General features: G+C 42.1%; 1 protein-coding gene across 2 annotated transcripts; it reads right to left on the bottom strand.

Moving 5' to 3' along the window:
• Positions 1-1,110: 1,110 nt before the first annotated feature.
• Positions 1,111-26,130, bottom strand: SELENOF (selenoprotein F). 2 transcript variants are annotated; one of them, XM_084755933.1, is made up of 5 exons: positions 25,828-26,103; positions 17,287-17,454; positions 8,063-8,126; positions 3,601-3,650; positions 1,111-1,954 (listed from the first exon to the last, which is right to left on the bottom strand). In XM_084755933.1, the coding sequence occupies exons 1-5, from the start codon at positions 25,900-25,902 to the stop codon at positions 1,823-1,825; spliced, it is 489 nt and encodes a 162-aa protein (XP_084612059.1). In that variant the 5' UTR covers positions 25,903-26,103; the 3' UTR covers positions 1,111-1,822. The 2 variants fall into 2 exon arrangements, with proteins under 2 accessions (XP_084612059.1, XP_084612060.1); XM_084755934.1 differs by lacking the exon at positions 3,601-3,650 and having other exon boundaries at positions 25,828-26,130.
• Positions 26,131-26,387: the final 257 nt, after the last annotated feature.

Below are 26,387 nucleotides of genomic sequence, written 5' to 3'. Positions count from 1 at the left end.
TTTACTATGTGAACTCCACTTCAGTGAGACTGCTGGGTTCTGTGGTGTCAGTTAGTGAACACGGAACCTTTGTTCCCAGAAGCGAGCAATTATGTGCCTGGGAGCCTCGGGCCTCACTTCTGTCAGCCTATGTGCTCACATGTTCTGTGTCTTTAATAGAGAGAGAGTGAACACTCTGCTTTTGATTTGGAATTGCTTTCCAGCTCCAATCCTCCTAACAGGATGAGGCAGTTCTCACTCGCAAGTCATTATTAAAAAAACAAAAAACCTCTGCCAAATTTGGAAGTAACAAAGTAGTAAAGTTATCAATCAGGCACCAGGAATTGGGTATGAAATGATGTACTTTTAAGATCATCATGTATATCCCTTTCTTGGTAATCAATAGTTTTGTTTCTTTAAAAAGCTGTTCTTTGATTTCAATTGGCAAAACCCACTTTGAATTGGCTGATTAACATGTAGGATGGAGCAGATCCCAGCAACCACAGCTCTGAGCTTGCAGCTCTGGATGCTGTGGGTGTGGCTTCTCAGATCTCTCATCACTTGAAGACAACAGACTTTTCAGGTCTCTTTTCAGCAATCTTGCTCCCCTCCCCAGTCAGACACTCATTTAACTGGCTCTTCCTGCCCGGAAACCAGTCCAATTTATTTTCTATGTCAATGCCAAAAGTTCTTTTTTGAAGTTTCATTCTTCAATACCTCTATTCTTCTGTCTGTGGTGGCAGCTTCTCTGTCCACAACCGGCTAAATCTCCCTCTTGTTCTAAAATAGCAACACCACTAAGGAGCACTGGCACATTCACCAAGACCTGCGCTGTCAAAGTGCCGCCCTTGTCGTTACCACAGTGCTCAAAGGCGGAGACTCTTCTGCCAGAATTTCTTATACTGTTCTGATGGCCGAATCAAACAAGCTTGTCTGCACTGTCTTACTGACTTTAAAAAAAGCTTCATTTTAGATGTTACCTGACAAAAGATAGTTGATAATTAATAATAGTCTTCACTGCTTACATAAGAACTTATGAAATTCTAATTATTACAGTCATTTTTGTATTTTGGCTGAAAAAAGAACTTATATGGAAAACAAGAATGCATCGAGAAAGGACAGACTGAGTAATTTAAAGACAAACATGTTTTAAAGTTTTTATTTATATTTTGGTCCAATAAGTGAACATTCGTAAACGGAACTCTTCTGTAAGAATATTTTTAAAAGTTTGCCAATTATCAGATCTACACAAATCCTTAAAGGTTTTCTGTGTAATCCTCATTAATGCAAACCTTTATGAGTACTATACTCTTACTGTAGATCTTCAGTCTGTTCCATAATAATAAGGCTACAAAAATTTCATGTGGCACATTCATTATAAACTACAAATACTTTTACTAGAAAGAAAGTTGAGCAATACAAAAGATCTGAGAGCTCTGGGGAGCAGGCACATTGCTGAGGCTCAGTGTATCCTACTTGTTTTGTAGCTCTCCATCAATTACTTTCAAAAGAGCACACAGCAAGGGAGGCATCTCCTTTATTAGCTTCCCTTATTTAAAATTCCTTTGTTTATAAAACTGGACCAATTATCACAAACTATTATTTGCATAATTGACCAGAAGCCTCTTACAGAGCATTTCACTGATGATATCAACAAGTGCAGAAGAACAGAAATTTCTAAGAAACGCGTTTGTCAAGCTTGCCAGATCTTTGCATATTATGGGCGCTGGTGCTACTTCAACCTCTAACTAGAAGACTGGCCAATGTAAGCGTGCAAAACTAAATTATCTTCTAGGTGCTGGGACAGTTCATTTGATAGTAACAAGGTACGAGGACAGAAGGCTTATACGCGTGCCAACTTTTCGCTCAGGAACTCTTCCACACTGTCTGTGTTCCACTTGAGGATGCTTAGTTCTTCAGCAATGTTCCCGTTGTCGTCCAAAAGCTTTAGTACAGGGTCTGAACCTCGAACGTACTACAAAGACCAGAGATATCATCATCGTCTGCCTAGAAGGAGGCTTTTCACTCTCAACCAAGATCAAGATGGCTGGATTCATTATGCTAATAATTTAACAGCTTTTACATACAACATAACAATCAACAGAAAGTCTTTTTCAGCACACTCATGTGATTTCATAAACTATAATAATTAAGGCTACATGTTACTTCAAAGAGAAAAGCATGTGTTGGCACGGAGATGATTTGAGCCAAATTAAGCCCATTGTTGGATGTGGAAAGTACTTATTAAAGACATGGCTCTCTCAGATCCAATGAACTTAACACTTGATGTTAGTGACAGACAAATGCTGAACAACTGATGACAATAAATTGAACACACTGAGATCAAATCCACTTTCACATTATGTAAAAGTACAACTAAACATGTAGTAGTGGTTAGTAGGACTTTATAGTTTCTGAAGATGTATTTGTTTGTTTTGTGGGATATACAGGTGAGTGCAAGCCATGTGTGTGCAATGTCCCTGGAGGCCAGAAGAGGACACTGAGTCCCCAGAGCTGGCGTTACAGGTGCGTTGAGAGCGGCTATGCAGGCGTTGAGAGCTGAACTTGGGTGTTCTGCGAGAGCAGCAAATGCTCCCCACTGCTGAGCCAACTCTCCAGCCCCTACACACTTCAGGTTTTAAAGTTTTAACTCTAGGAATGGAGGTGAAATCTGATATTTTTATTTTTTTGTGTTACTAGAGCCTTGGACATGCTAAGCACTTAGCTTATTCTCAACTACTTGTGTGTGTGTGGGTTAACAGTAACACTACCGAGAACAATACCTAAACATTTCTGATTAGGCTACTATATAAACTATTTCTAAAATTGAAAATATTTATTTCAAGTTAGTCTTTGTCCAAAAACCCAAATAGGTTAGCTAGACTATAATTCAGTTTCTCAACAAAATTTTAGCAACTCAAAGCACTAAGGTGTAAAGAACTGGGAGTGCTGAGTGCGTAGCACACGTACGGCTGGCACCTCTTACTATTAGCAAGTAAGAGAAGAACAGTCATGAAAACAGATATACAAAAATATTTTGCAAAATAGAAAAAACCCAACCCCTCCCCTCAACAAGCGGCAGAGACGTTAAGCGTAAAACAGCTTCCCCTCAGTCACCAAGTGCCGCCTTCTGAGGCCTGAGCTGAGCGCTGACTACGGTGCAAGGACATGCGCCTCAGCTACTTGAGAGCACAGCCAGCAGTCTTACAGACTCTAAGACTTAGCACTGGTCCTGCTTGCTGAGGCTCAGGGTTATAGTCTTTGCCTTACTGGCTTTAGAAAACAGATTTACTTTTAAATATTACATGACAAAAACTGTGGGTAAAGATTAACCATTTATCGCCAACAGCAAGAAGTTGTAAGTTTAAAACAGTCTAGCTACTTTGTATTTTAGCTAAAGCAAGCTTACATGAAAAGTGAAAACACACCATGAAACAGTGTTTTTAAAAGTAGATCAGAACAGTGACTTTAACTTCAGACAGTGCACCACACCACCTAACCCAGGGCGTTATAGTGAGAAAGGGTGGGAGAAAAGGGTCAAAGTCTGAGAAAACATTCGACTCAGCTCTTACATAAATCACACCTAACTCTTTAAGATAAGGCCCCAGCATGGCCCCTTACCTTGATCTGCAGACCTCTGAACAGTTTGGGCTTGTCACTTCTGACAAAAGCTTAAAAGAGAAAAAGATTCAAATAGTCACATCTAAATCCAAACTAGCTATGAAGACTAATCCGGATGTTGAAACAAACCAAACATGCCCTATGTGGAAACCAAGGAAATTTAAACTGGTGATGAATAAATGTAGAGGCATCGCCATAAACATTTAAGATCTTGATTCAAATTAACTAGTACCCCAAATTCCAAAGGGAGTTTTGTGGGCTTGACAGAATGATAGCTCAGCTTAATTGGGAACCGCTGGGGCATCTCAAAAGAAATAGAGAAACGAGTTTGCCGATACCCGATCCCACCCTACAACAGTGAGCTGAGTCAAAAACTCCAAAGGAGAAATAGCTAAGACTCTTCATGTGACGAAGGTACCAGCCAGAGACGCAAGGGTGGTGAGAGCAGTGGGATATGTGTACTCGAGGCATGTGCTTGTGTGGTTATTCAGTGGAAACTGTCAACTATTTAGAAAAAAAAGGGACCTAAATCATCTTATATTTAAATATATTACAGATGGAGTAAAATTAAAATTTGCAAAGATATTTATTGGATATCTACTATGTGACAGATAGCAAAGGGAAAGGTACAATACATAAGACATATATAATATATAATCTCCACTCTTATTAAATTTATAATCTAGTGAAGAAAAAAAAAAACTAAGCAAATAATCACCCAAGACTGTGGTTAAGTACTAAAAAGGGGGGGGGACTTGGAACATTATCAAAGTTATAATACAAAGAAATTAATGAACATGAAACAAAAGTATTCTCTCTTACATGTTCCTATTTTTACAGAAAAATAGGAATTTTAGGGCAGAACACTGCCAGTAAGAAAATTCAAGAATAAAAATGAAAAAAAAAAAAAAAGGTAAAAACTGTAATAAGAGATTTTGCAACTAAAGAAAAACAACCCCCCCCCCCCAAAACCCCAAAGACTGAAAATAAAATAAAAATGTTATGGCCAATAACACTGTATCTTAGATTACTTGAACGGCTAATCCTATATGTATGTCCAAAACACCATCTGACACACTTCCAGCTATTCAGGCCATTTTTTCAACTCTGTAAGAAACCACTAGGAAAATGGACTATTAAGCCCTCCCTGGACGGAGCAGAGCTGTCTGTACATTTAATGACTCCACTCACTCAAATGCCTTTTACTGGACTGAGTGAGCAGGCTCAAAGGAATGCCATGACGAGTCTTTGCTAAACTTAGACCCAGAAGCACAATTATGAAAGAGGAGAGTACTGTAACAGGCCAGTCATGCGCTACAGGCAGCAAAGGAAGCTTTCAGCAGTTACTTGAGAATATATATACTCATGGTATTGCACAGACCACATGACTGCATGGCTTCTTTAATGCCATGAAAGCTAGGACTCACTTAGATCTCCAAGAGATAAAGATAAAGGCACCTGTAAAAAGAGCGCATTAGGCGAACTGATGAGTCAGTCAAGAAGACAAACATTGTTTGCTTTCTCTCACTTGGTTCCTAGATTTTGTAGATAATACACAACTACATCTATAGATGACACAGAAGTAGAAGGGAAACTGTCTAGAGGAACCAAGAGGGCCAACGGAGGGAAAGAGGGGCTGGGGTTGGAGTGGGGACATGTTTAAAGTATGTTATGTATCTGTATGAAAATGTCATGCAGCCCAGCACTGTGTGCAATAAAAACCAACCAACCAACCAACCAACCCACTCACGTTGCTGGGTTGAGAATCGATCCCCAGCACCAAGACAAATAAACATTAAGATTCTCACTCTCTTCATCTCCCTCACCTTGTCTGATGACAGTGATCAAAGCCAGGAAGACCTCATGCAAGCACTCTGGGTAGCTACTGTATCACTAAGCTATACCTCACAAATGCTGTTAAATTAATAGGTAATAAGCATTTTTTAGTTCAGAGAAAGAGTTCACTATATTGAAGTGACAAAGATATAGGAAAAGAAGGAACTAAAGAACCGAAAACTTAAACATTAACTTGAAGATAAAACAATGTCCTTTCTTTAGCATAAATATTTTTCTTTCCTTTAACTTTTAATTGATTTTTTGTGAATGTCATATCATGTACCCCAATCCCATTCATCGCCTGTCCCTTCATACCTGCCCTCTACACTTGTAACCTCCCCCTCAAAAACAAAAAAATAACAAATATATTAAGGACTCCAAAGAACCATTGTCTTCTCACTGTCAATCAATTTATTAGTATAATCTTACATTCTGTAACAGTCAGAACAGTCCCCCATGTTTTTATAGAGAAACTGAATTGAAAAGGTGCACTGAGATGCACGCTCAGAGGGCCAGGCACACGGCTCAGCAGCAGAGTGCTGGCGTAGCATGTGCAAGGTCTTAGGCCCCATCCTCAGCACAGACTAAAACAGTAAGCTAAACAAAAGGCCACACAATGTTTGAGCTTTAGTCAGTCAGGAAAATACTGACAGTTTCTCAAGTTCAACGCTCTTGGTTCTAATGCAGTAACGTACTTAGACTACCAATGCAAATATGGAGCCCAGTCAGTCAGGAGCGAGGAATCTCACAAAGTTTTGCAAGTTATAAGCACAATCCTATCAGTGAGTTTTATAAAGGTTGCATTTGAGTCTGTGACACTGTTCTTTTCTGTATCCTCTGGCTAATCATTGTACATTATAATCCTACTTCCCCTGCTAGGGTTGTTAAAAGGCAAGCAGCAAGTGAGACCCAGGAAAAGCATGGAACAACTACATCCTTTCAAGATGGGTCTTATTTGTTTTTTATTCTAAATATCTTAACTTTAAGAATGTAGGGACAACACTAGTGGTCCCCACTTCCCACCTGAGATCAGCAGACCCACCTTGTACTTTTGTTTCGTTTTGTTTTTTGACACAGGGGTTCTTTGTGTAACAGCCCTGGCTGTGCTGGACTTGCTTTGTAGACCAGACTGGCCTTGAACTCAGAGATCAGCCTGCCTCTGCCTCCTGAGTGCTGGGATTACAGACATGCGTCACCACGCCCGGCTCCACCTTTTACTTTTGAGGCAGTTTCATGATGAATCTTACACAGCAATGGGGAGCAGCTGAGACTATCTCTAGAACTTAAGCAGGGATGTGCATCTGTAGGCACAGCTCTTAGGAGCTGAGGCGGTGCGTGGAGGACTGAGTTTGTGCCAAGAATCAAAGCAGATTAGGTGCTGCTTCATGCTTGTGACCCGGAGCTACACAGCCACAGGAGAGCAGCCCTGCTGGACTACTGTGAGACCCAATCCTAAGCACCAGCCAAACCCAAAAAGGAGTTTCCTTAAGAAGGTTTCATGTGATATGTTGATCCCCCTCCCCCCTTTTGTGATTTGAGGGCAGAGTCTCACCGCGTAGCTCTGGCTGTTCTAGAACTCATTTTTATACACTAGGTTGGCCTCGAACTCACAGTGACCCACCTGGCTCTGCTTCCCATGTGGTGGGATTACATGTAAGCACCATGGCCTGTATGCTCATAAAGCTGATTTTCAAGGTAAACATGTAAGGATAAACAAGAAAACCCCCAGCGACGGCTTCCTGAAGATGTGAGCGTAACCTCAAGAACACACTTTGACAACTTTCTTAACATATTTATCACTAAAATTTCCTGTGATGACACACACTGCATGAATCTGTAGTGTGCCTCTAAATTCTGTGGTAATTCTTTTTGGTTTGTCTACTCTACCTTAATGCAAAATTCTGTAACTTATATAAAACCAAGGGGGGGGGGGTAGACAAAAAACATACTAGAGCCAAGTGCGGTGGTGCATGCCTATAATCCCAGAATTCTGGGAGTCAGAGGCAGATGGATCTCTGTGAGTTCGAGACCAGCCTGATCTACAAAGTAAGTCCAGGACAGCCAAGGCTACACAAAGAAACTCTGTCTCGAAAAACCAAAAACCAAACACTAGAATGTGTTTCTATTCTATTTCTTCTACTAAAAGAAAAGCCACTCTAAAACTTATACCTGACAAGAGTATCTTTAAAAAAAATATTATATATATTTCTGCCTGCATGCCAGAAGAGGGCACCAGATCACAGTATAGGTGGTTGTGAGCCACCATGTGGTTGCTAGGAATTGAACTCAGGACCACTGGAAGAACAGATAGTACTCTTAATCTCTTGAACCATCTCCCCAGCCCCGACAAGAGTATCTTTTAAAGAAAGAATCATTTCGTTCTATTTTAAATCTAACTTTCATATGTTGTATTTGTTTATAAGAAATACTGTGGGGCATTCTTCTGGCCTGCAAATGTACATGCAGGCAGCACTGTATACATAATAATAAACAAATAAATCTTTAAAAAAAAGAAAGAAAGAAATACTGTGGTCAGCATCAGTTCTTATTAAAAACTCCAGCCCCAGAAAAAAGAATGTGAAAACATTTATGTCATTACAGAGTGTACTTCTGAAAATCCACATACCTTGGACTTGAGGGAACCTCCCCAATTTTCATCCACAGACTTCAAGGATGGCTCCTGCATACAGCTGTAAAATGAAAGCCAGGAAACTTACAAACTGGAATAGCCTGATGTGGCTCAGGGGAGAGAGCATCTTTGTGGGATGAAAATGAGTTCTTAGTTTAATACAGATTAAATAATTAGTTTATTTCAAGGTTACTATGTTGTGTTTTATTGCTATAGTTATTGTCACTAAAATACAATGTCTACTCATTTACTGTTTTAAATTTTACTTCATTGCTTGTTCCACCACTTTCTGGCTTTTTAAAAATTCTGAAATGTAACAGAAACTCTTTGTTAAGACTGTATATTTATGTTACAAAACACACTAAGAAAATATGTAAACTACATCTGTTGACTGTGGATCAAGGGAGGAGCTGGATTATCATTTTAGGAAACCAAGTTGTAAAAAGAGATTTCTATACCTTTAAAATTAACCATGTATTTTAATTGTCTGCTAAGTTCTTCCTGTTTAAGGACGCTCGTGAAGTTTAAAGCACTTTCCAACACTAAGCAAACACTGTTTCTTTCTGGTCTGCAACCCCTGTACCAAGACGGGGAGGCTGCCATTTACCTTAATTCAGGCTTCAGAGGAGGAACAGTTCTCAGTGATAAAATCAGTACGCCACTAAAAAGCTCAATACAAATAACACAAAATGTTGCTTCATGATCGCGTTTTAACTATGAAAGCTATGGGGGAAGGACAAGCTTCCTTCCATCCTGCGACGAGCAGGCTTTGTTCAAACAATGGGGAGAATCTCCCCGAGTCTACAGGGGTGTCCATGCTGACTCTGCTCACTTGACAGAAGCTGGAGTCCATGGAAGCAGGCCTCTGCATGTCTGTGAGGGATTTCCATTTGGTTAGCTAAGGTAGGAAGAGACAAGGCCACAGCCGGGGCCCGGGACTGCACGAGGAGAACAGCTGAGCACGTCACCATGTCCACCTGCTTCCTGACTGTAGACAGTGGCCAGCTGCCTTCCACAGCCTCCACCATGACCTTCAAACTGTGAGCCCAACTAGGCCCTTCTTCCCCACCTGGCCTCTGCCTGGTATTGGATCAGAGCACAGGACGAGTGCAGGGGAAGCTCGCTGTCACGAGGCTTTCAGGTGGAACTCGGTCTAACACAGACACTCCTCCTATACTCTAAGGATGTCACCTACAACAGTGCTCAATTCTCCTGATGTTAGAAATACCACCCAGGAAAAGCAGTAACTTGAGAAAATGAGATTATGGTTGCCCTGCTTTCTGAGCTCAATTCTAGAAACATTAGTTTTTCAGTGAATTACAATGAAAACAATTAGCCTTTAGCAATAAGCTAAAATATTTGAGAAAATGGCAAATAATTATCCACAAAATATGTAATAAAGAAAAATCAATGGTTTGGGGGTCCTAAATATTTGAAAAATACAACCTACTTCCCATTAACTTGAAGGACTGAAAATCAGTGAAGAGATGACTGACTCAAATATCCAGTTGTCTCAGGAAGTGAAGCTGAAGCCATAGTCTACCGCAGCCAAAGCTGCTTTAAAAACCCCACGTCTGTGTTGTGCCATTACCTTTCCCACAGTAATTCCACTCTCGCCCCCACCTGAAGTGAGTCTTTCAGGAAGGTGGCCTGTACCCCAAAACAACACAACACCTAGCAGCTGTACTGGTGCTTGTAGCACCCATCCGCATCAACCTGTATGTATTTATTTATTTACTTATGGAAATCAATGCATCTGAAATTGTATGTATGTATGTATGTATGTATGTATGTATGTATGTACGTACATAGAAGAAGCCAAAACCCGTCTGTATTTCACCTTCCATAAAATACATTTAAACAGTTTGCTATTGGTTCTCCCATTGGCTACTTCCACGTGGCTCTGTCTATAGTAGAAAAAAGTGTTTAGTATGTTCTTACTATTGTTACAAACCACTGGGCTTAAGGAGCTTAGCTGAGGTTCTTCGGTAGCTGAGAGTCCTTGGCACACATCTCTGTGTCAGGTTTGTAAGCATTAAGAGACATGCCAAGTCCCTTTTCTTTTAGTCTTTATTGTTAGGTTCTTCTTTCTTTCTTTCCTTTTCGGTTTCCTATACTTGTTTTGTTGCTTTGAAGCTGGGACTCACAGAGATCCTCCTGCCTCTGCTGTTGGGATCACCACTATGCCAGGCTCTTTTCTTTTTACCACCCTAACTTCAGATGCTATGTTTCACCCCAGTTACATGAGTCCAGCTGCCTCTGTTTCTTACTCTTCTATGGGCTTATTTTGGCGTTCTTAGAGCCATTCCAAGAAGAACATTTAGTATAAATGCAAAGGTAGCTAGGAGTCTAAGGTGGCTGTGCCTAGGACAGGCAGGTCAATTACTCTAAGGCAGTGCTGCTCGACCTGCGGGTGGGGGTCGTCTATCAGATATCCTACATGTCAGATATTTATATTATGATTCATAGAAGTAGCAAAACTACAGCTAGGAAGTAGCAACAAAAACAATTTTATGGCCAGAAGTCACCATACTCTGAAGATGTATTAAAGATGCAGGGCTAGGACGGTTGAAAGCTGCTGCTCTAAGGCTTGTTCTTTTAAATAGCGTAAGCTACAACTAGGATAGCATGCTTTAATGGCATGCTTAGGGGCTGATACTGATTTATTACGTTTTTTTTTTTTTTTTTTTTTGAGACAGGGTTTCTCTGTGTAGCCTTGGCTGTCCTAGACTCAACTTTGTAGACCAGGATGGCCTCGAACTTGCAGCGATCTGCCTGCCTTTGCCTCTGGAGTGCTGGGACTGAAGGTGTGTGCTACCATGCCTGGTTGATTTATTAAGTTCTTAAAGACTGCATTTATTTTCCATATAAAAGTCAAGTGTAAAAACAAACATTTTCAGTTCAAATAAATAGCTATAAAATAAATTTCAAAAATTTGTTGAATATATATGTACATATCTAGTAATTAGCAGTGTGAGTTTAGAAAGGATGTCTTAGGTAGGGCTCAACTATAAAACAAGAAATTACTAGTGTGATATTGACTTCTTATGAAGCTATTACAGAAATTAATTTGCTTGAAGTATCTTGTTTTGAGAGGAACTCTCAGTACACAGCTCTGGCTGGCTTAGAACTTGGTAGACTTTCTGACTCTGCCTCCTCTGGCCGCAACTTACAGTTCTGGAAGAGTGCTTTCAAATAATAACAAGTTAACTGATACAAGTGGCCATTACTGTGAAGTGTCTATGTGGCGCACTAACTAGTTAGTACAGTGCTATCAAAGAGGTGGCTTTAGTAATGGCTACACTGAATCGGAACTGTGGCCAAGCATTCCTCATATTTAAGAACTCCATTGGGAAGAATGCTTTTATGTTACACTTGGAATCATCTGCTGAAGATACTACTTTGTTTCCTTTGAAGAAAGCAGTGTCTGTAGAGGCTCTGGATGCTAGAGAAGTAAAGCTATTTTAAGCAGCATGAAATTTCCTTAGTGATTACAATGTCATGCAGTTAGTGTAGCTTCCTCTTCAGCCTTCTGTGTTTTACACAGCAGCAGCATTATATCTCTGCAGGTTAGCGTTTAAACTTGCTGAAATTGGCTATAGTACTTCCTTATAAATTTAAAAGAATTGTTATGCCATTTATTTCAAACCTTTTGTGTGGGAGGCATACTCTGTGGTAAACAGAAAAACGAGGATTTGGCAATAGTAATGGAAGTATGTCTGCTGTCCTTGTTAAGTGAAAGTTCAACAGGGACCTTAAGAAGGCCATTTGGCCTTTCATGTTTAAGTCATTCAATTTTTCACAGAAGCTCTGTGTGGCAGGAAGAAATGCCAATATTTTCTGGGTGACATCAAACTGTGTTGTAGTTTAACACTTTGGCTCACTAGTCAAACTGGGACGAATTGGACTCTGGCACCTAAATGCCTGAAACTCTGGGCAGGCTGTCCTCCAATTTGTTTTTGTTTGGCTGTTTAAACAGAGATCAAAGTGTATTCCAGGCTTCTTCTGAGGATAAAGCAACAGTGTAGAGAAAATACATAAGATACAACCAGTGTAAACACTCAGGTGAGGGTAAATCATGAAAAAACTGAAGAGCCTAGGATAAATATGCTAGCCCGAAGTCACAGAGAGTCAGCATAAAAACAACAAAATTAAAAAAACAAACCAAAACAAAACAAAAACCCAAATCCCAAAAACAACCATAAGAAGAGGAAAGGGGATACATTCCAAACGTATGTACATATGTTAGCATTACCCTGTATTGTCTCTGGTCTGCTTGGGATGTATATAGAGCTCAAGGTAGAATATGTGCATAGCTGGTGAGTTGACATTAGTCCAATCAGAAAAGCATAGTGAAACAGAAAGGACAGGGCATTCAACTACATTCACAGACACACTTACTAAGCTCTATACTGAAGTACAGCGCCTGAAAAATAACACAATAAGCATTTTTAATTGTTTTTCCATCACCTGTAAATATATTAGGGTGAAAATAAAGGCCCTTTATCGAATACCTAGGTGGCTGAGCTCTGTCACAGATAGCGTAGGTGTCAAGGCTCTGGATACAAGATCTCCCAAGCCCACACAGAAGGAAGCTTTCACATAAGCAGGTAGCACACAGCTGAACAACGCCAGGTTCAAACACCTATCTGCCGTTCCTAGCACAGCAGCTAAACAAAAGGCTGTAACACTTGGTATCATCATGGGCTTCTGGAGCTCCCGAGTCTCCACTGCTGTCTGATACCAGCAATTTCATTCTAAAAGAGCTAAACCGTAACACCGGTGGAAAATCATTTCTCTCTCTCCCAGGAGCCTTGCCTAGTGACCCTGTCTCAAAGGGAAGGCACTCTAGCCCCTCCTGAGAGAGGAATCGGTCCCTTGTTCTAGTCCAGAAGCAAGCAGTGCCTGTACCAACCCACTCATTGTGGAACCCAGGCCATCCTCAGTTGCCAAATGACAATGTAGGTGCTGGGATTTGAACCTGGGACCTGTGAAAGAATTAAGAACAACCAGAACTCTTACCTGCTGAGCTATCTCTCCAGCCCCACACTCCCACCCCAGCAAATTATTCTGAAACCACTAAAATCTGTTACCAAGTAGGTTAAAAAGTAGGAAGGAAAATTAGACATTGTGGTCAGTTTGAATTTTCTTTTTGTAAACCAATTATTTTTGTCTTGTGATCATATACCTAAATTTATTTTTGCTCAAATGTAATTTGTAGTTTAAAAAAAAAATGGTTTTCACCTGATTTGCCATTTGAAAGTATTTGAAAGGTGTTTTATTTTAAATTGGCTTCTATTTCAATTTTCAAAATATGTTTGTCCTGTGAAAACTGAGCTTTGTGCTGAGGGTGTAGTAGCTCAGTGGTAGCACTTGCCCGGTGAGCTTAGCCAAGCACCTGAGCTCCAGTTCCTGTTGTTACTGTTTTTAAATCAGGCCAGGCATCGGTGGCGCATGTCCTTAGTCCCAGGACTTGGGAGGCCCAGGCAGGCAGATTCTCTCTATAAAACTGAAGTACTGCTAAGTAAATAAATCGCACAAAACACCACTGACATGCAAGTAAATTTTCTTTTAGTAGTTTGCATTTTTTTCTTTAAGATACAAATGAGCATGCTTTCCCCAGTTAGGTTAGTCCCCAAGTAGTGTTTAAAAACCACTCTTAGGAACACAGTTGTAAGCTTTTAAAGCTACTTAAAATAGTAACAAATACTCCTTCTAAGTAATATCTGGGAAATTATTAGGTCTTTTATGACCAGAGTGCATTAGGGCAGGCCAAACAGAAAGAGAAATGCAGCCACTACTTATAAAAATGACCTTCAAAGGATTTCAAGATACTATATACGCTCATGGTTTTTTTTTTAAGCAAAAATTTGATCATTACTAAAAACGTTGCCCTCATCTCTGGATAGATCTTCAACACACGGAACTAAAAAACCAAAAGAAATGTTCCAGCAATGGAGTACGCCACCACGCCTGGCTTCCAGCAACATTTTCAGCTATATTATAAAAGACTGTAACAGCCAGACGTGGTGTACATCATCCTAACATTAGAGAAGCAGAAGGAGGATCGCTGAGCTCAAGGCCAGCTTGTCCACACGAGGAGTGTGATGCTTAATACATACAGGATATGATCCTGCTAGCCTAGCAGGACCTAGAGTCACCAGGGAGACCAGCTTTTTGGTACATGTGAGGGGACTTCTACATTAGGTTATGTGCTGTGAGGTGGTCCATTCTACAAGTGTGGTGCACCATACCATGGACTGATTAAAGAAAGAAAGCCGAGCTGTAAGTTTATTTTCTCTTCCTCCTGACTGTGGAATCAATATGACCAGCTACTTCCCACTGCTGCCTAACTCCCCTACCTAGCCGACTGTGGCTGAACTGTGAGCCAATACAAGCCCTTTCTTCCTGATAGTTTGCCACTACAACTGGAAAAGTATTACAAAAATGTCCAAGCCAGACACCCCCCCCAACCCCCCCCCCCCAAAAAAAAAAAGAAAAGAAAAAAAGTAAATAAACTATTTTCTAACAGGGCTACTTTTTGATATTTAACTTTTTTTTTTTTTTTTTTGAGACAACGTTTCTCTGTGTAGCCTTGGCTGTCCTGGACTTGCTTTGTAGACCAGGCTGGCCTTGAACTCACAGTGATTGCCTGCCCCTGCCTCCCGAATGCTGGGATTACAGCTGTGTGCCACCACACCCGGTGATAATTTAACTTTTATTAAATGCATGTACTGGTTGGTTTTGTATGTTAATGGCACATGTTAGTCATTGGAGAAGAACCCTCAGTTGAGAAAATGCCTCCACAAGATTCAGCTGTAAGTTTCTCAATTAGTGATCAACGTGGGAAGGCTCAGCCCACTGCAGGTGCTACCACCCCTGGGCTGGTGGTCCTGGGCTCTAGAAGAAAGCAGGGTGAGCAAGCCATTCAAGGCAAGCCAGTGAGCAGCACTCCTCCATGGCCTCTGCATCAGCTCCTGGCTCCAGGTTCCAGCCCTGACTTCTTCCAATGATGGACTATGATCTGAAAGTGTAACAAATAAACCCTTTTCTTCCCAACTTGCTTTTTGGTCAGTGTTTCATTGCTGTAATAGAAACCCTGACTAAGACACTGTGTATTGAATTTAACAGTAAGTGCAGGCCTGAGCAGAAAAAGACAGGAGCATTTATTATCCTGAGTCGCCTGCTTGCTGGAGCACTCACTGCTCTCTACTGGACTGTGGACCAAGTCTAACGGGCTCACTCCACACGCCACTTTCAAGTCTCTCTTAATACTTTTTCTGGTTTGCTTCACTGGGCCTATAAAAACTATTCCTTATTGTGCATGAAAGGTGCTAGAAAATGACTAATAAGAAATATATCTTAGAGATTTGGGCTGGCAGCAGAGAAGTACTAGGGTATTAGGCCCCAGACTCACTTGGGCTTGGCTATATTAAGCACTTTAGCCACAATAGCAAATATTAACTGCAGACGGCTTGCCTCTGTTACTGCTAAGCTGTAACAGCTGAAAACAGTTTAGATGCAACACACAGCTCAACTAATACAGTACAACAACTAATACAATAATACAATTAAGTTTAGAGGCATGTGACCCAAATTCAGTTTCATAAAATCTATATTAAAATGGGTATTTTGAAGGTGTACTGACAAAAAAGCAATAAGTAAAAAGAGCTCTTATATGAGCTGTTTATATTTTAGAATTGTTTTATATAAACAAAATGGTAGGATCTCTCAATTTATCCTAAATTTCAAAGGGGGCTTGTGGGATAAGTTGTGTTAACGGCACCACCCCTTTTTACCCCGCCATTCTAAGTCTGGGGTGTTAGTGAATAAGCCTTCTGGCTGAACAGTGCGCAGCCACGGGATGACGAAGCATTGACTCATGCAGTTCCCTTCAGCAACTTGTCCCATGTGACCGTCTCCCCATCAAGGCAGAAGGGAGTCAGAGCAAACCAGCTACATCTGCTCTTAAGCCTCTTAAATCAAATCAAGCTTTAAAAACTTGTTGCTTAGATTTTTACATATACAAGGAGTATCTTACATGTCTGGGAATCTAAACACAAAACACACTGGGGTTTATGCCAGCCAAGAAAGTGAAAGGCACATTTTACTCTGTAAGCCCATTTGAGACACTGGAACCTCAGGCCACTGAATTGAGGGATCAAGTGTTAAACCTGGCTGCCACCAATTTTAAATTAGGTGTTGCTTTCTTTTTCTTCTAAAACTATAAATATGTACTTGATGTTGGAAATAAACCTTATCTAGTCATGAGGAAGCATTACTACTTGAAGGTTTTACAAATAGTAACAATGCCTCAATTCAGCGCAGACAAATGGAAGAGTAAGAAAAGGGAACTCAACAAAGCAATGTGGGACTTTGAAATCCCATTAGGTCACTTTTAATACAGCCCTTCTGTTGTGGTGAGAATTAAAGACAGATCCCTGGACACACTAGGTGAGCGCTCTATCACCGAGCTACACCTCAGCCCCTGCCCTCATTCCCCTTTATGGAATAATATAAGTACTTCAGGTAGAGGTACTTCACAATGTAGAAGAAAAACCTAAGGGCGTTACTGAAAGACAAAGATTGGCCAAGTTCAGGCTAGGCAGAGGTGCATACCTGTAAGCTTAGCACCAAGGAGGCTGAGGAAAGCAGGCTGTAAGTTTGAGACCATCTTGGGCTACACGGCATAACGGCAAACAGCCAGCCTATCCTTCCATTCAAACAAAACACGCTGAGCACGTATCTGAACAGTGGGCTCAAAACAACAGATTTTATGGGTACAGCTACTTACACTTGACTTCTCAGCTAGGAAGGGTAGGGCTATAGGTATCTGGGATTTCCAGTTACACGTATATAAATTGATAGTTCTGTTAACCACAGCTGTGCCCAGTATCATGCATATTGCTTTCATCTCAGATTTCTTTGCACAACTGGCTTATTATCACAAATAAACCCAAGTGTAATTAATTGGTCCCTGCTTTAATTTGGCCAGGTGCCAAGGAAGACTAGCTCGTTATGGGACACAGGCACGCTATGGTGTATGGTGACTGTCATGGTCTCTGGTATGTAAACACACTTTTCCTTTGACCTGGCAAGCAACTGACTGAGTTTTACTAAAATTTGAAAAGCAAGAGACTCCTGCACAAACTGATGAGGGATCTGTATTTTACCTATCTCAGCTAAGGCATGTAAGGGAAAGACACAGCGGGAAATGTTACCTTTCTGGTTTCCAACTGTGCTTCTTCCTGACAGCACCCTCTGCAATCGGGATCCAGCTGAAGCAGGTTAAACTGTCCAAGAAGATCACAAGAGCTGCAGAGCAAGTTGCTGGAGAAACCCAACTCTCTGCATGCCTCTGAGGAAAATTCTGCCCTGAAAGCAGACACCTGAAAACGAAATGAATAAAACAGTTCCGGATTTACACGAACCTTCCTAAGAAGAGAAAGCAGGTGATCAACACTGAACACAAGGAAGACAAGGTCTTAAATACTTCTGAGCTCCATAGCTTCATAGATTTGGTTTGTCATCACTGTGTTGTCCTTTGAGACAGTCTCATGAGGTCCAGCTGGCCCCGAACAAGCGAGGCGCTGAAGATGACCTGTCCGTTTAAATGCTGGGCTTACAGACATGTGCCACAACACCGGATTCTACAGCTCTTACCTCAGTGAAAATGAAGATCGACAAAAAAGTACAACTTTAATAATATGAATATTACATATCTCTTAACAACATCTAGTAGCTTACAAAATGGAATTTTCTTATAAGTAAAAATATTCTTATTTCACTTTAAGGACTTAGTACCTATTTATATGGATCAATGGAAAAAGAATTAATTTATCTGCAAATACATGACTTGCAGGAAGGCAGGAAAAGGGATGGGGTCAGGGAAGACAAAGGAGATGCACAGAAACCAAACCTTTGGCTTTGGCTATCACTCCGCCTTAACCAGGTGTTGGCTGTGGGAAGCTCGCCTCCTTACACTTTAGTTTCTGTACCAGTATGTTAAGGGAACAGTATTCTAGGCAAAACGGATGGCTTTAGAAATCCAATCCTAAGGGTCACAAAAATGGTTTCCAATTAAACTGTTTGAAGATTTTTATGTGTATGCATCTGTGGCTGTGTCTAGGAACCTATGGTGGCCAGAAGACAATTCCCTGGGGCTAGAGTTACAGGCCACTGTGAGCTGCCGGATATAGGTGCTGAGACTCACACTTGGGTGCTCAGGAAGAGTAGCACTTGGTCTTACCACTGCTGTGTTTTGAATGAGAAATGTCTCCTGTAAGGCTTGGGTATTTGAAATTTGCCTAGCTGGTGGCAGTGTATTGGGGGTGGGGGGACGGTGGGACAGCTTTATTCGAGGAAGCATGTCACTGGAGGCAGGCTCCATTAGGCCATAGCCTAGACCTACTTCCAAGTTTGATCTCTCAGCCTCTTGCTCTGGCTGCCTGCAGCCATGCTGTCCCTGTTATTATGGACCCTTGGAACCATAATTCAAAATATCTTTCTTTTGTAAATTGCTTTGGTTATAGTATTTTATTACAGTGACAGAAAAGCAAGGAAGCCAACTGTTGAGCCATTTCTCCAGTCCCCTCTTCACTTTTTGAGACAGGCCCTCATTCTGTTGCCCAGGCTGGTCTTGAACTCAGTCTGTAGCCCAGACAGGCTTTAAACTTGCCATTGTACTGAGTGGCTGGGTTTACAGGCCTGCTCTATGCACTTAGTTCCTTGATTTTTGAGAGACTGCAATTTTATCCAGGGCTTCAAATACCGTTTTACTTAACACTTCCTCCTGTCTCTGAGTTTAGGCTTCCAAAGCCAACAACTCACTTAATTTTCGTTAGATGGTCAAAGTCTCCTAAGATGTAATCTGTCTTTGTTTCTGTGTATCTTGCACTCCAAATGTACCCAGCATCTTAGGAAAATGGAACAACTTCCCAGGTCAGTGGTTTGCCAGGCCAAAGACCTCTAGGCGGTTAACCTTCTTATAGCTAGTTTAGAGTTTCACAGTTTTGTTCCCTGGAGAACTTTCAAATCTCTGACAGTCTTTAAGGCATTTTAACTCCTGTAATATGTGTGTATTGTATGTGGGTGTGTGCACATGTGTGGGTGCCTGTGGACACTTGCACTGCTGCTGGTTGTTCCCGGCAGACTCTGGTGCTGGAGTTGTCTGCAGGAGGGGCACAGCTCTTAAGTGCTGAGCTATCCCTCCAGCCACTTAGCTCGTAAGACTTCTCCTGCTTCTGTAGCTTACGTTATCAGTCAGTTCCACCTCTCCTCACTCCCTGGCTTTCCCACTTTCCACCTCTGAAACCCTGTGCTCAACATGTAAATATGGTCCTTACACTGCTGTCCACACTTTTCCCTATGTTGAAAATGCTCTCCTCACTTTTACCTTGTAGGTTCTACTTATTTCCAAGACTCTAACCAGGCTTCTAGGAAGCCCTCTCTGTAAAACCTTTTACTTCCTTTAGCCACTGTACTTTCCTTCTCTGAGACACATATGCCCATCTGTAAAACAGAACCACCCAAGAACACTGCACTATGTGAAACTGAGGTTTCCTGACTCACTAACACATTGAGTGATTCTGGTGACAGGCATTAAGGTATTTATTTCTAGGACATACACTAGCTCTATTTTATTAAACAAAAGATCTGGTAAAAATCAGTCTCAAATAGGGGAAATATCAGACTGACTGTATCTGGTTGATCTTCTAGAACAAGGAGGGGTCTGCAAACTTCTAACTGCCAGAAAGCAATTTTGCTTTGATAGCAAAATGGTTTCTTTTTAAATACTCAACTTAGCCATTGCCACACAAAAGTAATCACAGACAATGCAGAAATCAACACTCCAAAAATGACAGGGTTGGCTGAAACTGGCATACCAGCTATAGTCTTCCAGCTTGCTCTTAAGACTAATCGCAAGAGTAAAACCCATTGACATTGCTAGTACATACTACAAAATGCTGGCCATCTCATGGGTCTTTATCAGTCAACAGTCTAATCTGACATCTCATGTGTATTTTACCCTACCTCTGTAACAGAAAATTTACATAATCTTCAACTAAGGGGGAGGGACATAGGAGTTTATGGCTGTGTTTTCTGTGGCTGACTCTAGTTGAGCTGTTAAGACACTTGCAACTCCCCATCAGTAAACTAACTTGTAAGATCTATTTCACAGGGTATCTTGAAAGCAGGGACAGCAACATGGCAGATTAGAGACAGCTGCACCAATATGTACACATCACCCCACATATTCTTATAATGTGGTTGGCAATCTTCTAACGCGTGTGCTCATGTGCTGCTATCACCCTCAACCCCCAAGCATCAACTCTGGAACTTGGTCACCATGCTGCAAAGAAGCCTAAATTAGAGACACAGCCCAGACAGAACCATGCAGAGAGCAACAGAGGCCCCCAGCTGACATCATCAACTGCCAAACATGCCAGCTCAGAGCCTTCAGATTCAGACTGCAGCCTCTCCACTGAGGTCTGAGGGACTAGGGGGCAGAGAGGCCCTGCTGTGCCAGTCTGAAAACTGAGAACCCACTAAATCTGAAAGGAAAACAAACCATTTACACTATTAGATTTAGAGGAATTTATTTTGTAGCCAGTAATTGAAACATGTAATAAAAGCAAATTCACTTTGAAAACTGCAAACTGCTTAAGAATGTTGAGCAACTGGGTCTGGGGCAATGGCTGGGGGTGATGTGCTTGCTGAACAAGCCTGAGACCTGAGTCTGGACTGCCGGTGCCCGGCTGAAAAGCCAGGGGCGTGAATGTGCACCTGTAACCCCAGCCCGGGACAGAGAGGGAAAGGCCCGTGGACCCCGGGCGCTCCATGGAACCTAGGTTAACCGAAGAGGAGCTCCAGATTCAGCAAGAAAACCTTTTTCAAAAGACGAAGCGAAGCCCGGCATGGTGGCACACGCCTTTAATCGCGGCGCTCAGGAGACAAAGGCAGGTGGATTGCTGTGAGTTCAGGCCAGCCTGGTCTACAAAGTGAGTCCAGGACAGCCAAGGGTGACACAGAGAAACCCTGTCTCGAAAAACCGGGATGGTGGGGGTGGGGTGGGGGGTGCGGCAGTGAAGAGAATGATAGAAGCCCCTCAACAGACATTAGCTTTTGTCTTCCACACATATACAAGTGTGTGCGTGTACACACACACACACACACACACACACACACACACACACACACACACACACTATCCTTTCATCAATCTTTACTCTTAGGACACTTGTGGGTTTCTCATGTAATTCTGAACAGATTTCAGATTGAAAACAAATGGGTGGGGTTAGAGAGGATGAATTTCAAGACAACGAATGGCAGAAGCACTGCCGTTGCTGGGAGTTCTTAGAAACCACCATGCACTTTGCTAAGTCTTTACATTAGCCTTCTATTTACTATTAACTACCACACCCAGGAAGGGAACACATGGGACAGTAAGAAAATTTGTCTAAGGCTACACAAGAAAACAAACAGAACAATTGCATTGAGATTTTAATCCTGGGAATGGGGAGATGGCTCAGTTGGTAAACTGCCTGCCACATAAATGTGAAGACACAAGTGTAGACTCTGAGGAATGGACAGATAACTTTAGCTTGCTGGTCATCTAATCCAGCCAAACACTGAGCCCAGGGCTCAGTCAAAGACCCTGTTTCAAAATGAGAGCACCAAAGGAAGACACAAGATGACTCATCTCTGGTCTCTGCAAGAACATATAGGTATGTGCTTGCATATGTGTGTGTGCACGCGCGCGCGCGCACACACACACACACACACACACACACTAACAGAATCTAATCCTAGCCTGCCTTGAAAATGTCCGCAATGGTCTGAATGTGTATGCCCTCACCAAGATGCCCAACTCCTCAATACAGTGAAGTGAGGTAGGTCTAGTTTAGAGGCATGGGAGCCACTACGAGTTAATTCACTGTTCTTGTGTGGACAGGTGGCAACATGCAGTTTTTCTCTTTCTCCAATAGGAGTACAGCCAGGGGTCTTTACTATTTTGGCTGTCCAGTCTTGTACTGTGCAGCCTGCAGATTTGTGCACCAAATTAAGGTTCTTTACAGATTAGCTAGTCTCAACTGAAAATAGCCTAGGACAACCTCTGTGTTCCCTTTGGCTACACTCTGAGTGGGAGCAGAAATGAGGGGGGGAGACACAGGTGCGGGGCTGATCTGGTTAAGACTACAGGATAAACATACCATGGGGTATAAGCTGGCATAAGAGAATATGAAAGAGAAATGACTTATGACTTGGTAAGTTTGTTTTTGGTTCTTCTTTTAGAGTCTTGTTCTCTGGCCTAGGCTGGATCAGGACTTGCTATCTGTAGCTCAGGTCAGTCTCAAACTTCTGAGCCTCTCATTTCAGCCTCCTGAATGCTGTGGTTGCAAGCAGCAGCTCAGCTTACAGGAGGCACCACTGTGCCTGGCTCTCACTTTCCAAGTCTGGAAAGTATATGAAGTTCAGTATTGTATTCTGGCTACTCACAGAGAACAATGGAAGAAAACTAAGAATTCGAGTAAATCAATCTACTTTACAGTTATTAAAAGTTAAGGTTTGAAAACACATTTCCTAAAGTCCTTTTTGAAAATTTAAACTAAATAGCACAGTATTATGGAGATAGAAATACATTATAAAGGATGGTTTGGAGTATACCTGAATGGAATGATACAGTGGTGACTAATGTCCTGCCATCTGACTTATAGATTATTATTATAAGATAGTATGCACTTATTTGTGGCTCTCATTCACAAATACAGGAAGTTGACTCCTGTCCTAAAAAGGTTTCAGTCTAGTATATACTTAGTATCAAGAATCATGTAATTACCAGCAAAGTTTTGAGTGTGAATCTAACATCTGCATTTTAACAAAACACTTCGATCTGCACCCCAGTTGTCAGTGACGCTTTCAGTTGGGACCACTTGTAACAGACCTATAGAAAGTTAGCTGGAATTGAGGGTCAATAGTGACTTAGAAGTAGGCGCCATCTGTCCATGCTCTCAGACCTTTGCTTGTAGATCCCCTAGTTCACGACTGAAACATTTCACTTAGATGTCAAGGTGTTGTATTCCCCTCTGTAGGTCAATAGAATCAAGGAGTAATCAGGAACTGGCCCTTCTTTAAGGTGAGCTCCTGTTAGCTCAGGGGGAAAATGACAAATTTCAAGAAACTACAATAAAAAATTTGAAATGTCCCCGAGAGCTCAGGACAGATCACCACTGACATATAGAATGGCTCCTAACTTACTTTTGGAGCAGAGATTGATTTCTTGGAGGAAGTGATCTCCTAGCTGAAAACTGAAGGGTAAGGGGTGGCAAGATGGCTCAGTGGGTAAAGACGCCTGCTGCCAAGTCTGAGGACCTGAGTTTGATTCCTAAAACTCACATGATGGAAGGTGGGTTAGATGGTAAGTAGATGACAATCATTTTTATGGGTGTAGGGGAGAGAACAAATAAACTATATGAAACTTAGCACAGCAAGTGTACCCAGCTCTTCTTATCCCTTTGTTTTTTCAGTAAACAAATACTGGGAAATAAGCTAAGGAATGTTTAAAGACAAACTATCTTAAAAGCAAGTGGGAGTTTTTAAGCACAACATATTTAAATTTCAGAGTACTCTAGGTACACTGTAAGGCTAGAATTAGATGTAGAACCCAGCTAATGAAGCTGTTATGGTAATCCTAGCAAGCCGATATATTGGCCTGAATTATCTGTGGCAACAAAATTAGTCACTGGCTTGGAAACTTAAGGTCTTTTTGTTTTTCAAGACAAGATTACCCTGTGTAGCCCTAGCTATCCTGGACGTGCTTTGTAGACCAGGCTGCCCTCAAACTCACAGAGGTCCACTTGCCTCTTCCTCATGAGTGCTAGGATTAAAGGCGAGCCTCAATATGCCTGGCAATTTTTAAGGTTTTAATGACTAATTCGATCCACGGAGTTGAAAGTACTGAGAATTTAATAGAACATATTTTTGGCTTTGGCAATCAGAAAGCTGGGAAGGACAATTTTTATTTAGATTCTCAATATAGAAAGAGGCAATTCAAAGAAAAAGCTGGGGGCTGTTACTTCCAAGTAGAAAGGTTTTGCTGTATCAAACTGGTTTTCAGGTATATTTAGGAAGTAAAAATTAGTAAGGCTCAGTAACTGTCAATGTACAGGAAGAAAGGAGTCAAAAATAACAACTGAGTTTCGAGTTAGATTTGCTGGCCCACAACTAGCCATACCCCCTTTCTATCTTCGTCCTGGTGTGGGCATTCTTTGCGCTGCAATTCCGTCAATCCTCTTGTATGGCTGTGGAGTCGCTTTATCTACCTGTGGCCTGGTCTTGAGACTTGCTTTGACAAATATGTCATCTGTTCAGACAGTGGGAGGACCCTGCTTTCTATTTTTTAGCCCTTGTCTCCCAGGAGGGAAGTGGATTTCCACAGCAAGGTCTTAAGAGGCTTCTGCTCTTTTGGAGTGTTGTGAAAAGTAAGCTCATCTAGTCTACTGGGAGCTGAGAGGTTAGAAGCCGAAGAACTAAGTGGCCCCAGTTAATAGCACTGATTATAAATTAGTTAAATTAACTGACTAGCTCAAATCAGTGCATACATGAGAGAGCCGCTTCACCAGACTAAAGGATGGTTAAATTGCTTAAAACATTGACTTGGGTTTTTTTTGGGGGGGGTGGGGTGGGGGCTGGGGTGGGGGCGGGGAAGTATTTACAGAGCCACTGTCTACTGAAATTTAGAAGGTAGATTGAAACATCACCCTTTTGTAACCTTTGGCAGTGGTAACAAATTTAAATTACCTACAATGGGAGAAAAGCAACCCACTTATCTCTAGGGTACAGAAAGGTTAGAGAGATGTTCCCCTAAGTGATAGCTGAAGTAACAGATGCCTCAATAACAACATTGTATTGCAATGTAAGACTCCAAGAACCAACCTTTTGGACAAAGTAACAAAAGCAGAGACAACGTTTGCAAACTACTAGATGTACGAAAAGCAGGGTAATTAGTAGGCTACGGTATAATCTTAACCTTCCAAAATCTTGGACAAATCACTTTAAATACCTTAAGTACAAGACATGTAGATACGGGGAGGGAGTTAGGGGCGACGCGACTGACTTCCATAGAGCAGTTTACCAAAACCTTTCAGAGATTCAGAACGCATGCATTCTTGTTAAAGAAGAAAAAATATAATTATCTGTCTGGAATCAAAACCAAGAAAATGTCCCTTTAAGGTTTGGGAGTCTTGTCGTAAGCAGTGGTAGTTTCATTCATGTCTGTCTTATTAAAAAAAAAAAAACAAACAAAAAACAAACAAAAAACAACTGGGGCTGGAGAGATGGCTCTGAGGTTAAGAGCACAGGCTGCTCTTCCAGAGGTCCTGAGTTCAATTCCCAGCAACTACATGTGGCTCTCACAACCATCTATAATGTGATCTGGTGTCCTCTTCTGGTGTGCAGGCAGAACACTGTATACGTAATATGTAATAAATAAGTAAATCTCAAAAAAAAAAAATAACCACCTCCCTGCTTCCTAAGCGTTTATGTACCCACTGTGCTCTTGAGAAATCGATTTTAGCTGCCTAAAGCCAGACCATCGCCTCTAGAGCTGCGGCTGGAATTCTGCCACGTTTCATTCCGGATAGAAGCGGCCACTAAGGAAGCCCGTTCCAGGGGCGGCTCCCCCGCGTGGCCGCGGGTCTGACCTTCCTCATCTGAGCCCTCCGACCGGCCCCGAGGCGGCCACAGAGGAGGTCCGCACTCACCGCTTGAAACGCAGTCGCCAGCAGCAAGCGCAGCGCCAGAGCCGGCCGCAGCCACCCACCCCGCTCGGCCGCCATCCCTGCGGTCTGCCGTCAATCTTCAGGTGCTTGAGGACCCCTTGTGCCGGGGTCGTCTACTGCACTGCCTGATGAGAAACCCGCCGCAAAGGGCCACCGCTACAAGCCCATTGTCCTACAGAGGCGAGTAATACTTAGGCGACTATAGGGACATGAAAGTGATCGGTTATTAGACAGTGGTCAGGCTCTTTTAGAGATTCAAATCCGGCCTTTCCCTAAACTGCCCACACCTGGGCTTCTCATTCACGACCTTACGTCGGATAGCCACGAAGTCCCAGCTTCTCCACTACTAGTCCCGCCTCCTTCCCCGAATCTACCCAATAGGATAGCGCCTTGCTTGAGTCCGGAGACAGGGGAACCCAACCGTAAATCGAACTAAAAGGGCACTAAGTGGCCGCTCTTCGGACCAATGAGCGGCACTGTACCGGATGGGGGGGTGGAGCCTCTGGTTGCCGGGCAGCGTGCGTCAAGGCGTGCGCGTGGTG

The sequence above is a fragment of the Acomys minous genome (genome assembly GCF_964271855.1).
Source record: "Acomys minous genome assembly, chromosome: 14".
In the NCBI taxonomy this organism is placed as follows: domain Eukaryota; kingdom Metazoa; phylum Chordata; class Mammalia; order Rodentia; family Muridae; genus Acomys; species Acomys minous.
Note: the sequence above shows the minus strand (reverse complement) of the source record. Positions and strands in the feature narration are given on the sequence as shown.